Below are 16041 nucleotides of genomic sequence, written 5' to 3' on the forward strand. Positions count from 1 at the left end.
ATCAAAATATAAAGAATTAATAGCAAAGGAAGGATGTCATCTAAGACAGAAAACAACTTATGAACAACTGATCACAGGTGATCTAAAACATCTATTATGAAAACTATTCAAAATGCTATTACAATATGAAACAGAAACAGATCAAGTAAAGGACTGTATGATCAAATAGATGAAGCACTTTGGAGAGAATGTTACTATGAGTCAATGGGAAAACTTATGGACAAAAGAAATCCTCAAAAAAGAATCCCAAACACTAAGGGAGAATGGTATAAAATGTTCTTCAGATGATACATCACACCCAAAGAAATTGCAAAAGCAAACAAAAGTTACAGTGCCAGATATTGGAAATACAAGAGTACAGATTCAACCTTTTATCATATGTGGAGGTCCTGCTACAAAGCCAAAAATGAAGAAATTCAAAAAATACTAAAAGTTAACTTCCTTATGAATAAAAAAAAAATGCTATTAAATATATTACTGTCTAATGTACCAAAAATTCATAACAAACTACTTAATCACATGGTTATGGCAGCAAGAGTGGTATTTGCATCTAGATGGGAAGCTGAAATATGCCCAGAATTGATTGATTGGAAAAAATAAATTAACTGAATATATGACAATGGCAAAGCTAACATCTTACTTGCATGGCAGACCAGAATCTGAGTTTCAAGAAAAAAAGAATGTAGTTTTGCATATATTGATCAAAATTAGACTGGGAAGCTTTAAAGATTAAAATAAGAATAAAATGATAAAATCCAAAAGGATTAAGAGACATAACTGAGTAACATATGTTTATAATGTTTGTGGTTATAATGAACGAAGGTCAGAAATGTTAGGAATGAAAACACAATTATACGAAAACAAGACCAAAACAAAAGTATATAAGTAATTTATATTTAACAACATAATATCTGTTTAACAATTTTATAGACAATACTTATTAGACAATACTGATGATTATAAATGATAGTTTCTTTCACTTATTGACTTTCGTGCTCCTTTCAACCATAATTATGACTGTTTATATATAAATCAAACACCGCAGAAAATGGAATACTGAACTAAATAGGTGCCAGGGTCATAGTTTACCTAGAGTGCCAGAAAACCTTGGGACCATCCTGGATGGGTCACCACACCAATGAGGTTGGAAACTGCTGCTCTAGCATAGTTGTTACTGTTTGGGCAATGTGGGTGGTAGGAACTCTGGGAAATGTAGTTCTATAGCAGGGGTGCCAAATATGCGGCCCAGGGGCTGAATCAGGCTCTCAGAGGGCTCCTGTCAGGCCCCCAAACAAGTGGCTGTCATCTGCTTCCTTCTCCCTCTCTTTTGCTTCCTTCTGCATAACAGCTTGCTTTACAAGGCTTGCTCAATCACACAGGAGCTGCAGAGCAAAGACTGTATTTTCTCCATTGGCTGAGGCTCCTCCTGAGGGGAGGAAGTGGGAAGGGAGAGCTTGCTTTGCCAGGCTCTCTTAATTGCACATCAAAGCTACTGAGCCAAGCCTCTTGGATTTCAAACAATTTTATTAGTAACATATGGTAATAAATTTCAATTTCTTACATCATTAATAATTACTTTTTTATCTATCCCATATTTATTTATTTATTTATTTTTATTTATTTTATTTTATTCGATTTATATCCCGCCCTACCCCACCGAGGTGGGCTCAGGGCGGCCCCCACCCCTCCTCCCGTTACTTGACCCCCGCTGGTGTTATATGCTTAAAATTTTAATATTAACGGTTCCCTTAATTAATAGGAAACAAAATTAATATCCTCCTCCCTCTTGTACTTAGTCATTATCAAAAATTGTCCAATGTCCTTTTATTTTCCATTCTTTTTCTACATATCTTCTGAACTTTTTCCACTCCATCTTAAATACTTTTAAATCATAGTCTCTTAAGGTTCTTGTTAACTTGTCCATTTCACTCCCTGAGCCAAGCCTCTCTTCCTTCTATTGACTGAGGCTTCTTCTCCTCCTGGTCCCCTGAGGAAGGAAGGAAAGAGCCAGAGCTTTCTTTGGCCAGTTCCCTGGATCTGATGGAAGAGATACAAAGAAAACACCTTTAAGACCAACGAGCGCTAATGTTTTAAGCAGGTTTTATTTTAAGTTAAAAAAATATTTAATTGCATTTGTCTGTGTCTTTTATAAAGTTTATATCTCTGCTACTTAATCTTAAGTAGGTACACACACGGCCCGGCCTAACATGGCTTGGCCCAACAAGGTCTCATTTATGTCAGATCTGGCCCTCATAACAAATGAGTTAGATGCCCCTACCCTATGGCATTCTAATACAGAGAGGCTGTTCCCTTTCTCCACCAACCTGTAATTGCCACAGCCTATGAAGAATATGAGTTTTTTAAAATGTTCTAAAAAAAGGCAGAGACTTGCTGTAGTTGGTGTTTGTAAGGCTTATGTAGATAAGTTGGGTAAGAGTTGGAGGAGAAGGGAGGGAAGAAAAATGAATTTCTGTTTTAGCTGAGATTTAGGTCCCTCCTGGCAACCAGTGGATGATAAGGATTTACCAGGAGCAACCGAGAGGCCCATCTGACATGCAGCAATGTGTCTATGTCACTGCCCGTATGACCAGAAGTGTCATAATCTCTTCCGGGACATCAGAGTGATGTTCTGGTATTTGGACTAAAGCTGTATGGTAAATTTGGCTTCTACCATAGAGTTTTTGATCAAAGAATCAATTGTCATCATGATATTATTTCCACATCACTGAATGTTGGCTAGGCCTCCCTATTTTAAGGGTAAATCTCCACCACCACCAGCCAGCTGATTGGTGGTGGGGAGGTTGGGCTTGGCAATGGGGGGGGGGTCCCCTCTACCACCAGGGGCCTGGCATCCCTATTCAGATTACAATCCAACCCACTAGGTTTGTATTCTGAATTTAGGCAGTACAGCTTTTGGCATCATCATCAATGTATATGTTTTCGTTACTGTATGTGATCTATTTAGACTTGGTTGAGGGTGGTTCAAATGTTCAATTTCTAACACAATGCTATTCTTTCACAAGTCTACCACCATGAACATTGTTCCCCATGTTAAAAATGTGCCATCTGTGTAGAAGCTTAAAATGAAAGGCACACCTGAAGCTTTCTTTCTGACATGCATGCTCTATATGTAGATTGCAATTTTCGTTTTGTAGAATGCTTTCAAACAAGCGTTCAGCCTCTTCTCATCAGTGACAAGCCTTAATTTAAGTAACAATATCATTTTCATTGTAGAAACACCTGACGATATGGCACATTGTTAAAGCTTAATACGTTGACCAAATTAACTAATTAAAAAGGTAAAGGAAGTCTCCTGTGCAAGCACCAGTTGTTTCTTACTCTGGAGTGACGTCACATCAGGATGTTTTCACGGCAGACTTTTAAGGGGGTGGTTTGCCATTGCTTTCCCCAGTCATCTACACTTTACCCCCAGCAAGCTGGGTACTCATTTTACCAGCCTCGGATGGAAGACTGAGTCAACCTTGAGCTGGCTACCTGAACCCAGCTTCCACCAGTATTGAACTCAGATCATGAGCAGGGCTTGGACTACAGTACATGAGCAAGGCTTGGACCACTCTGTACCACAGGGCTCCTTATTAACTAATTACCCTAATGAAATTATATGGATGTTAATAATTCAGTTTTTGTCCAGGAGCACATATGATCCAAGAGAAGGAATAAGATTTATATTTTGTTTTGTTGGACTGGATGGGCCATTGGCCTGATCCAACATGGTTTCTCTTATGTTCTTAAGGTTACATGAGATCATGTATGGTCAGCATGCACCCCAGGGGGGTGGGGATGGAAGCCTGGCAGTTATATCCATCTTTTCCTTCTGCCTCTCGTGTTCTAGATTCCTTTGTAGACTAGTTGCTGCCATCCACTGTTTGTGATAGGAAACAAGTTTGCACTAGGGCTTCTCAAAATATGAGGTGCTTACATAAGAACATGAGAGAAGCCATGTTGGAGCAGGCCAATGGCCCATCCAGTCCAACACTCTGTGTCACACAGTGGCCAAAAAAACCCAAGTGCCATCAGGAGGTCCACCAGTGGGGCCAGGACACTAGAAGCCCTCCCACTGTGCCCTTCCCCCCAAGCACCAAGAATACAGAGCATCACTGGCCCAGACAGTTTTAACCTGACTGCTCAGCAATTTCATTGAATGTCCACGAGTTCTGCCCCAGACAGAGTTCCAACAATGCAGGAAATTCACAAATACCTCCCCTCCTGCACACACATTCCCAGTAACCCCTGCTCCATGCCCAGAAGGTGGCAAAAAACCTCTGCTCCATATGCTTATCCAATCCCCTCTTGAAGAGGTCTATGCTTGTTGCCACCACCACCTCCTGTGGCAGTGAATTCCATGTGTTAATCATCCTTTAGGTGAAGAAGAACTTCCTTTTATCCGTTCTAACCTCACTGCTCAGCAATTTCATTGAATGTCCACAAGTTCTCGTATTGTGAGAAAGGGAGATAAGTACTTCTTTCTCTACCTTCTCTATCCGATGCATAATATTGTAAAACTCTATCATGCCACCCCTCAGTCAACGTTTCTCCAAGCTAAAGAGCCCCAAGCGTTTCAACCTTTCTTCATAGGGAAAGTGTTTCTTCATAGGGAAAGTGTCCTTTAATCATGCTTAGAATTCTAGGTCCATGAAAAGTGATGTGATCGCTCTCTGTGTATACTGTTTTCTTCTGCTTTTTTGAAAGCTAGATCAGTATTTACTACCATGTCTTAGTTGCAAACAACAAAAACTTCAATTTTTTCTCATTTGCATAGCATTTCTTTTTTTTTTTTAAATAATTTTATTAAAGTACAGTACAAGATATAATAGTGATAACAGGCTACATATATATAGGCTATTTAAAACTACAATCCTAGAAGCTCATTTAAAATATATACCACAAGTTAGGAAAGGCACAAACAGGTATAAGAAAAAGCCAACAAAGTAATGGAAGCTGTAAAAGGTAAGAAAGACTCCTTTAAGCGGTGGAAAGCTAGTCCAAGTGAGATTAATAAAAGGGAACACAGGCTGTGGCAGATCAAATGCAAGACTGTGATCAGGCAGGCAAAAAGGGACCATGAGTGTCATGGGTGCTGGGGACCCTGCAGAGGAAGTTGAGCCTGCAGAAGAAACTGTGCCCCTGCCACCTGCACCAGTGCCCCTGCCTCCTGCTGGAGAAGATCCCAGCCCCCCTGCCTCGCCCTCTCGGATGGCGCGTGTGCGTGACTGCCTCCGTCAGGACCTCAGGGATCTGAGGAGGGCGGCACGCTCACAAGCAAGACGCTCCCTGAGCCCTGAGTTTTGAGAGGATTCTGGCCCTTCTAAGAGCAAGGATGCTTGAGTTGCAACAGGATCCTGGCTGCCTCTCTGAGCCAGCAATTAGCCCAAATGGGCAGCAGCCAGCAGAGGGCTATATAGCTGTAGGCTTTGGGAGGAGGCTTTGTGGAAGCAACTAGTCATCTGCCTGACGTTCTAGCATCCACTCCGGCTTGACTTTGGTTTCTGGACTCCCTGACTTTGGCTTGTGACTTCTGGACTCCCTGACCTCGGCTTCTGGACCTCGGACCTGCGATACTTGTACAGTGATTCGGATTTGGCGCCTCGAACCCTCCTGCTTACTGGCTACAGACCTCGGACTGTCCCTGGACTTTGCCTGACCCGGCCCCAGCCGTGACAGATTGCTTCCACCCGACAAACACCCACTCCACAGGATGGATGCTGAAGCAAGTGAAACCACAGGACTACTGGCTGCGCTCCAAGCCCAGGTACAGCAGCTAACACAGGCAGTGGTGCACTTGCAGCAACAACCTGTGGCCAGTGCTCCAGTCAAGTGCCCAGTTCCCCCACCTGACAGATTTGGGGGTGCCGTGGAAGAATTTCCTGCTTTCCTAGCACAGTGTCGGCTGTACTTCGAACTGAGAGCACGGGACTTCCTCAACGACAAAACGAAGGTGTGTTTCATCATCAGTCTGTTAAAGGGGCAGGCGGCCAAGTGGGCCACACCCTTGCTGGTTGCGTCCTCTCCCCTACTGACTGATTACCAGGGGTTTGAGGCCCACCTGTCTGCTGCCTTCTCAAACCCAGTCCAAGCAGCCACAGCCAACCGGAAGATCAGGGCGCTGAAACAAGGCAACTCCTCGGTGGCTCAATATGCCACCGAATTCAAGCTCCTGGCTCAAGACTTGGCGTGGAATGAGGCTGCCCAGATGGACCAGTTTACCGAGGGGTTGGCAGAGGAAGTCCTGCATGAACTGGCCAGGGTAGAGCAACCACCCACGCTCCAACAACTTATCACCCTCTGCCTCCGCATCGATGGCCGCCTGGAAAGTCGCTGCCAAGCCAAGACCAGAGGGTGCCAGCTCCCTGCGCCGTGCCACTTGGCTCCTCGCCCATCCCCAGCTAGTACCAGCACCGAGGATGAGCCTATGCAGCTTGGAGCTGCTCTACCCCGCCTGACCCCAGAGGAAAAGACCAGACGCCGCACGCAGAATCTGTGCCTCTACTGCGGCACAGGAGGCCACTATGCCTCTGGCTGCCCCGCTAAGCATCGGATACCCGGACCTTCGCTGCCACCGCCGCCAAAAGGGCAGCCCCAGGCGTAAGTGGACCCCCCAGCCTGGGGCGACTAGCTGGGTCCTCCGAACAGCTGGCTGATACCTCGGGGCCGTTCCTGCTACCAGTCAAACTCCGTCTGCCAGACGAACGCTGGCTGTTCGTTTATGCCATGCTGGACTCGGGAGCGGCCCACTGTTTCATAGATGCTGCCTTTGTAAAGCAGCACCAGATCCCGGTGCAGACAAAAGAGATTCCGACGCTGGTGGAGGCTATCGACGGGCGCCTCCTCCGTTCTGGGCCCTTCACCCAGGAGACCTGTCCCATCACCTTCCACGTCCAGCAGCACCAAGAACAGCTGCAGTTTAATGTCGCCCGCCTGCCTCGCTTCCCGCTGATTCTGGGCCTTTCCTGGCTGCAGCTGCACAACCCCATCGTGGACTGGGCCCAGCAGGAACTATGTTTCCGAGACCCATGTCCTCATCTAACTCCTCCCACCACTCTAGCAGCCGGCATCCCGAGTGGTGGTCCTCAGCTCCCTCAGAAGTATGCAGATTTCGCCGATGTCTTCGAAGAGACAGGAGCGGATCAGCTTCCCCCTCACCGGCCCTATGACTGTGCCATTGACTTGGTACCTGGGGCACCACTCCCGGTGGGGCGTCTGTACCCTATGTCAGAGCCTGAGTTGGCAGCTCTGTGAGACTTCCTGGACAAGAACCTGAAACGCGGATTCATCCGACCCTCGACCTCTCCCCTGTCTGCTCCAGTCCTCTTCGTGAAGAAGAAAAGTGGGGAGCTCCGGCTGTGCAATGACTACCGGGCCCTGAGCAAGATCACCATCCGCGACCGGTACCCTCTACCACTGATCCCTGAAGTCTTGGATCGCTTAAAGGGGGCCCAAATCTACACCAAGCTGGACCTCCGTGGAGTGTACAATTTGGTGCACATACGGCCCGGAGAGGAGTGGAAGACCGTGTTTGGGACCCGATACGGGCAGTACGAGCACCTGGTGATGCCCTTCGGATTGACCAACGCCCCTGCTGTCTTCCAGAGGTTCATGAATGACATCTTCCAGGACCTGCTCGACCGCTTCGCGATCATATACCTAGATGACATCCTAATTTACTCCAGCGATCCTGCCCAGCACGCTGAGCACGTCCGCCAGGTCCTGCAGCGCCTACGAACCCATGGCCTCTACGCCAAGCTGGAGAAGTGCAACTTTGACCTGCGCTCTGTCGAGTTCCTCGGTCACATTGTGTCACCGCAGGGGATCCTCATGGACCCGAAAAAAGTGGAAGTGGTCCTGACCTGGCAGGCTCCTCAGAATCGCAAAGACCTGCAGCGATTCCTTGGTTTTGCCAACTACTATCGGCAATTCATCCCGGCCTATGCATCCCTGACAACACCCCTGATTCAACTACTCTGCCCCAAAGAACCCTTCCGCTGGTCCCCAGAGGCCGATAACGCCTTCTCCACCCTGAAGACCCGCTTTGCTACCGGGCCACTCCTGAGATACCCTGACCCCCAGCTTCCCTTTATGGTGGAAGCTGATGCCTCCAACGTGGCCCTGGGAGCAGTGCTGTCCCAGCGCGAGGAGCTGTCTCAGCCACTCCAGCCCTGCGCCTATTACTCGCGCCAGCTTACTGCTGCGGAGAGGAACTATACCATCTGGGAGAGGGAGTTGCTTGTGATCAAGGCAGCTTTTGAGGTTTGGAGGCATTACCTCGAAGGGGCTCGCCACCCTGTTCAAGTGCTCACTGACCACCGGAACTTAGAGCACCTCCAGACCACCTGCCATCTCAACCAGCGCCAGATCCGGTAGTCCCTCTTCTTCTCCCGCTTTGACCGGAATGACATCCCCCATACCCAGAACCGGAAAGCAGACGCGCACTCCCGGAAACCGGAATACGCCCCTGCTTCAACTGAGACCGCGCCTGCTGCTCCCATCCTGCCGCCCTCAGTGTTTGCAGCCACCTCCACTTCACCCGCACTTGTGGAGGACATTCGTGCTAGCCAGGCCAACGATCCCTGGGTCCAGCAACACCTCCAGGCACTCCAAGATGACTCGGCAGGCGAGTTCACGACTCGAGGTGGCCTCTTGCTACACCGCGAATGCCTCTATGTGCCGCCCGGGCCCTTGTGGGCAGAAGTGCTATGCCTGACCCACAACTCGTTACCCGCCGGGCACTTTGGACAGCATAAGACCACGCACTTGCTGACGCGAGAATTCTGGTGGCCACGAGTTCGCTCCGATGTTGCCCGTTATGTCAGCTCCTGTGACGTCTGCTGACGGGCCAAAGACGTCCTGGCCAAACCCTCGGGGTTGTTACAACCCTTGCCCACACCCTCAGGACCCTGGGATACCATCTCGATGGACTTCATCATGGAACTTCCACGATCCAAGGGTCAGACTTGCATCTTGGTGGTCGTCGACCTATTTACCAAGATGGCCCACTTCATTCCGTGCCCGAAACTTCTCACAGCTCAGGAGACAGCCCAGCTCTACCTGCAACACATCTTTCGTCTGCACGAACTCCCAGCCCACCTGATCTCAGACCGGGGCCCCCAGTTCTCCTCTCGGTTCTGGCAAGCCCTCCATTCCAGTCTGGGGACTCGAGAGCACCTGTCCTCAGCCTACCACCCACAGACAGATGGTCAGACAGAGCGCACCAATGCCACGCTCGAGCAATATCTCCGCTGTTACACCTGCTACCAGCAGGACGACTGGACCACTCTGTTGCCTCTAGCGGAATTTGCATGCAACAACGCGGTCCATTCCTCCACCCAGATGACCCCGTTTTCTGTAACCTACGGGTACCACCCTCGGTTCTTCCCGGTGATCCTGCCACCCACGAATGTCCCCGCCGTCGAGGCCTACCTGCAAGAACTCCGCGCCAGCCAAGACTTGCTCCGAAAGCAGCTACAGTGGGCCAAGGAAGCCTATAAACTGGCTGCGGACTGGAAGAGGCAGGAAGGCCCCCCAATCCAGTCGGGGGATCAGGTGTGGCTCTCAACTCGCTACCTGCGCCGGCCTGGTCGGTCTCACAAGCTGGATGCGCGGTTCATTGGACCCTACCCCGTCATAGAACAAATAAACCCCGTCGCCTTCAGGCTCCAGTTGCCACCCCACCTTCGCATTCACCCCATGTTCCATCGCTCCCTCCTTGTTCCAGCTGCACCCCCTGACCCAGCTCGGCCTCCTTGCCCACCGCCGCCACCACCGGTGTTGGTGGATGATGAATACGAGGTGCGCCAGGTCCTGGACTCCCGGTACCATTGTGGAGGCCTCCAGTACCTTGTGGACTGGGAGGGATACGGCCCAGAAGACCGGTCTTGGGAGCCCGTGGACAATCTTCATGCCCCGGACTTGGTGCAACGGTTCCACAACAACCACCCCGACCTCCCAGGCCCCTCGACGGAGTGGGGCCCTGGGGGGGGGGGGGATAGTGTCATGGGTGCTGGGGACCCTGCAGAGGACGTTGAGTCTGCAGAAGAAACTGTGCCCCTGCCACCTGCACCAGTGCCCCTGCCTCCTGCTGGAGAAGATCCCAGCCCCCCTGCCTCGCCCTCTCGGATGGCGCGTGTGCGTGACCGCCTCCGTCAGGACCTCAGGGATCGGAGGAGGGCGGCACGCTCACAAGCAAGACGCTCCCTGAGTTTTGAGAGGATTCTGGCCCTTCTAAGAGCAAGGATGCTTGAGTTGCAACAGGATCCTGGCTCCTCTCTGAGCCAGCAATTAGCCCAAATGGGCAACAGCCAGCAGAGGGCTATATAGCTGTAGGCTTTGGGAGGAGGCTTTGTGGAAGCAACTAGTCATCTGCCTGACGTTCTAGCATCCACTCCGGCTTGACTTTGGTTTCTGGACTCCCTGACTTTGGCTTGTGACTTCTGGACTCCCTGACCTCGGCTTCTGGACCTCGGACCTGTGATACTTGTACAGTGATTCAGATTTGGTGCCTCGGACCCTCCTGCTTACTGGCTACAGACCTCGGACTGCCCCTGGACTTTGCCTGACCCGGCCCCAGCCGTGACAATGAGCAGCATATTACAAAAAACATAAAGACCAACAATAAAAATTTCTTCAAATATATTAGAAGCAGGAAACCAGCCAGGGAGGCAGTGGGGCCCTTGGATTACCAAGGGGTAAAAGGATTGCTGAAGGAAGATAGGGAAATGGCTGAGAAGCTGAATGCATTTTTTGCCTCCCTCTTCACTGTGATTTAAAGAGACCAATGCCTTCTCCCAGCCTGCTGATAGTACAGTGGGGGCTTTGAGAGCCTCACAATATGTGTGAAAGAGCCACATGTGGCTCCCAAGCCAGTTTGGCCACCCCTGGGTTAGAGTGTGATACTATGATCTGGGAAACCCTGGTTTGAATTTATAGTTTGCCATGGAAATTTACTGGATGAGTGAGTGACATTCAGTTCATTGAGTGACACTCAATTTACTGGGTGACACTCTCAGAGATCATGAATTAGTGGTGATCCTTGGTTTTTATGGGAGTCCTCAGGCATCATGGCCTCAGTGTGTGCCTCCAGAATATGTGTGACCTCTCCCATGCTGAGCCACTGCTTCTGTGTCTGAAGTGCTTCTGCTATTCCTTCTCTGTACCATTGTTAGCTGGCCACTTGCTCTTCCACTCTTCCTCTGTATTAACATGTACCAGATTCACCTGGGGCTGCATTTGCAGGGCTGGGAGTTAACAGAGGCAGGTTGCATTGTTGGCTCTTAACCTGCTTCAGGGGCCTGGAGGGGCCTGGAACCTTACTGTAAACCCTGGTCAGTCAACCAGCTCTCCTTTAAGCCAGCTGGAGAGGTGGAATTTTGGGAGGGGTCCCAGAGCTCAGGGCTTCTGTTCCAGTCCACCCCCTTCCTATTTGCTGACTGCCATGGAGTGTTGCCCCTCATTTATTTTCTGGCTCTCCCTCCCATTTACCTTTGGTTGGGTTATTACAGATTTATATTTGATTTACTTGCTTATTTGTTTTCACAGGATTTTGTCATGGCTTTGGTGGGTGGTTTGGGCAATGGGATGGATCCAGTCGAGTAAAGTCTATGCCTAGATGCTCGCCTTCTCTTGGGAACTCCCATAAGAGGTCTTGGAAATGAAGCCACTCAACCACATGCCTTCGTGGGGGCTGCAAGTTGGCTCTCATTTCTAGGTGGCAAGAGAACCATACAGCGGCTGCCACCCAAGTGGCTTCTCAGGGCTTGCCACTTCTCAGTTTACCCCCACACATGGGTGGGCTGGAGGGATGGGGTTATCTCAGGTGACAGGCAAGTCACCTGATGCTGGATCTGTCCCCATGCTGTGCCAGTGCTCCTGCTGTATTCAATAAAAGCTGTGGCCTGTTTCTCTATCTTGCAGAGATACCTAATAAAACACATACGGTCCGCCCCCTTCCATCCGGCCACCAACAGCCAAGCAGAGCGGATGGTACGCACCACTAAAGAGGCTCTGGGACGCATAGTACAGGGGGACTGGGACCACCGCCTGGCCGCCTTCCTATTTGACAATAGAATCACCCCCAACCCAGTCACAGGGGTGAGCCCAGCAGAGTTGTTAATGGGAAGGAAGCTGATCACAAGGCTGGACCGGTTGCATCCTGACCGGCCCACCGATCTCCGCAGCTCTCCCGAGATCAGGGAAGCAGCCAGGGGGTTCTACACTATTGGCCCTGAGTGGGTAGCTGGTCAGGTGCTGCGCGTGATGGGGTCCTGCCGCTACAATGTCTCAATGGAGGGGGGCCAAATTCTGCGGAGGCATATAGATCAGATGCGCCGCTGCACCTTGCCGGAAGAGCCGGCTGCAGTACGGAACGAGGAGGAACCAGCAGCCACACCGCCGCTGAGAGCTACCCCACCCCTGCCGATCGCTCCGACTGATCGGGCAGAAGGGCCACACCGGAACAGGGGCGAAACCCCAAGAATAGGGACACCAGAAGAGCAGCAGGGCGTCGACAGCCACAGGCTGGCATTACGCCCGAGCGGGGAAACCGCCGCCCCATCCGCCGCAGCAGCCGCGGCCCCGGCAGCCCCGGTGACCGCTTGTACTCCACAAGTAACCCCAAGGAGGTCGACCAGGGAACGCAAGGCCCCCACTTACTTGCAAGACTATGTGTCCTGAACTAGGGGGGGAGGAGTGTTATGTCTTGAAATATAGTTGATGTACCGCATGGTGATGGCTGCAGAGGCGACCCCATGGGTCCCCGGATTTAGCTCGCCAGACGCCCTGCCCATCAAGATCTGTGGCGGGAAGTTTGACTGACCAGGATTGGACTGGCCAGACTGGGGGGGGGCAGTTCTGGGTAATGTACATAAGCGGGACCCGGCCTGCGTGTTCTCTCTCTTGTAATGTACCACTGAATAAAGCATGTGGCCTTCAACATGTCTCGTCACTGAGTACATTACAGTTGGTATGGCCAAGCCTTCCAGATCCAAGATATAGGGAGCAGATGGGAAATTCTGTCCTCTTTGCTATGAACATTTCTTGGTGGAGGAGACAGAGGAGATACAGTAATGGAACTGTAGATAGGTAGTTGCCGTGCTGGGATGTGGGAGTCAGCAGCAGCTTGAACATCTAACAGTTGGCACATACTCCTGACATTGGCCCTGTCATGCATATCATGCAAGCATGAAAAAGTAATTACTTGCATAATTCGACTTAATGACTGATTTCTCATTAGTTTTGCTTTGCCCCCAGGCTCCCCCCACCACCACCCAGTGCGAGCAATCTATTTCCCACCAGTTGCTCTACAGGCGCATTTTGACATGGGCCGCCTTCCAATTCCCGATGTGGCATTGTAATCCTTAAAACACAGCATCACAAAACCACATGGGCAGCTGGAGGGAGCCCTGTGTCAAAATGCGCCTGTGGCACAATTGGTGGGAAATTAATCACTTGTGCTGAGGAAACAGAAGGCTGGAGGTAGATCAATGCTAGTGAGAAATTGGTCAGAGTGCTTTGTTGTTTTTGTGGTTTGGCTTTGAATTATACATATAACATACTGTTTATTTTATCTATACTTTCAGGGGAAGATCCTGAAACAAGAAGAATGAGAACAGTAAAGAATATAGCAGACCTGAGACAGAATCTGGAAGAAACTATGTCCTGTCTTAGAGGAACTCAGATCAGCCACAGGTATTACTTGAAACTGTGATTGGTAGCCTGTAGTGATAGTGAGATATCTTGGTTGTTTCCATACTTAATATAATAAGAATATTTGAAGATGTAAATGAAGTTCAAAATAAGAGGTTTGTTCTTCCACCACATACTACAGATGGTTAGAACATAAGAACATAAAAGAAGCCATGTTGGATCAAGCAAATAGCCCATCCAGTCCAACACTTCGTCACACAGTGGCAAAAAAGACCCAGGTGCCATCAGGAGGTTCACCAGTGGGGCCAGGACACTAGAAGCCCTCCCACTAGATACATTATCTTTAGCCAGAAGGCCCTGTTTGGATGACCTTCAGCATCTGCTCCCAGCATATTTATATATATATATGTAAACTTCATTTACAGAAAGTTACCATGCCTTTTCTGTACAACATTTTGTGGTCTTCTTCTTTGTTACTATATATTTGAAAAATGTCTATGCCATCTCTCCAGATATCCCAAGATTTTCACTGAAGTCGAGTCGGTTGGGGTTTATTTGCTGTGCCTGCTCTTCATCTTTTTTTCTTCCTCTCTGATTTCTGTTGGGAATTATAGATAGGTTTGCCAATCCCCAGGTCCCAGCGGGGGTTTTTCCACTTTCCCAGGCTCCTTCCAGCCCCCAGTCAGCTGGCTGGTGGGGGGAAGCCCCGCCCCCAGAGGACCATGTTACTTTCCCCCTCCGGAGGCTTCAGACTCCAATTGAAAGGCTTCCTCTTGGAATGGGGTGTCTGTGTTACTTTGAAGAAGTTGGCAGCAACTTGTGAGTAGAGAGGCCAATCCCTCGCTTCAGAGTCGCCAGAAACGGTGCAGGGGAGGGAAATGTCTGCTGAGCACTTCATTATTCCCTATGTGGAGATCAATTCTCATAGGGTATAATGGGAAATTGATCTGGAGGTTTCGGGGGCTCTGGGGGAGCTGTTTTTTGAGGCAGAGGCACCCAATTTTCAGTATAGTATCTAGTGCCTCTTCCCAAATTACTCCCCAAGTTTCAAAATGATTGGACTAGGGGGTCCAGTTCTATGAGCCCCAAAAGAAGGTGCCCCTATCCTTCATTATTTCCTCTGGAAGGAAGACATTTACAAAGGTGCACTGTCCCTTTAAATGTGATGGCCAGAATTCCCTTGGAGTTCAGTTATGCTTGTCACACCCTTGTTCCTGGCTCCACCCCCAAAGTCCCCAGATATTTCTTGAAGTGGACTTGGCAACCCTAGTTACAGAGTATATATTCTGCATACCAATGACAAAACCAAGATGTGTGGTTGGTCTCTCCTGATTGGTTAGTTATGCACTAGGCATAACTTTTTTGAAATAGGAAATTCTCCCAGAATTTCTTGTGGGGTTGCCATTAGTATTCTCCTCCCCTTTATCAGTAGTCAAGGAGTTTAATGCTAATCCAATATGGCTGGAGAAAAAAAAAAACATTGGCAGGGACTGCTTTAAAAGTTTAGTGAGAGGCCAACCACTTGGCTAGAGAGGCTGCTGTGCAGCCGCTTGGTGGAGAAGGTTTATGAGGGGGGAGGTGGAGACATCAGTGCTTTGCAACCTGAGTGCCCCCCTCCATTGTTATTTGGAAATGAGTAACAAAAAGGGAAGACCAGATGTTGAGATGGACTAGACCAGGGGTGTCACACATATGGCCCAGGGGCTGAATCAGGCCCCCAGAAGGCTCCTAGCAGGCCCCCAAGCAACTGGCTGTTATCTCCTTCCTTCTCCCTATCTTTTGCTTCCTTCTGCATAACAGCTTGCTTTGCAAGGCTTGCTCAATCGCACAGGAGCTACAGAGCAAACCTCTATTTTCTCTATTGGCTGAGGCTTCTCCCTTGGGGAGGAAGAGGGGAAGGCAGAGCTTGTTTTTCCAGACTCTTTCAATCAAACAGCAGAGCTTCTGAGCCAAGCCTCTCTTTCTTCTCCCTCCTGATCCCCTGGGGAAGGAAGGAAGGAAGGAAGGAAGGAAGGAAGGAAGGAAGGAAGGAAGGAAGGAAGGAAGGAAGGAAGGAGCCAGAGCTTCTTTTGCCCAGTTCCCTGGATCCCATGAGAGAAATAGAAAGAAAGCACCTTTAATACCAATATGTGCTATCATTTTAAGTATGTTTTAAGGGTTTGTTTGTTTTTTTAAATAATAATTCTGTTTGTTTGTGTCCTTTATACAGTTTATATCTCTGCTACCTAATCTTAAATAGGTATACACATGGCCTGGCCTGACATAACCTGGCCCAACCTGATGTGGCCCGGGCTAAGAAGGTGTCATTTATATCAGATCTGGCCCTCATAACAAATGAGTTCAACACCCCTGGATTAGACTTTTTAAAAAAACAGGCCACCGCTA

General features: G+C 49.3%; 1 protein-coding gene across 5 annotated transcripts in view; it reads left to right on the forward strand.

Moving 5' to 3' along the window:
* The window catches only part of NAV3 (neuron navigator 3), a 934586-nt gene that overhangs the window by 721920 nt on the left and 196625 nt on the right, over nt 1-16041 (forward strand). For all 5 annotated transcript variants that reach the window (XM_060245118.1, XM_060245119.1, XM_060245121.1 and 2 more), the window contains one exon: nt 13590-13698. In XM_060245118.1, coding sequence (XP_060101101.1) covers nt 13590-13698 — 109 coding nt within the window. The remainder of the gene's footprint in view (nt 1-13589; nt 13699-16041) is intronic.

Source organism: Heteronotia binoei, chromosome 8, assembly GCF_032191835.1.
Source record: "Heteronotia binoei isolate CCM8104 ecotype False Entrance Well chromosome 8, APGP_CSIRO_Hbin_v1, whole genome shotgun sequence".
NCBI classification, from domain to species: Eukaryota; Metazoa; Chordata; class Lepidosauria; order Squamata; family Gekkonidae; genus Heteronotia; species Heteronotia binoei.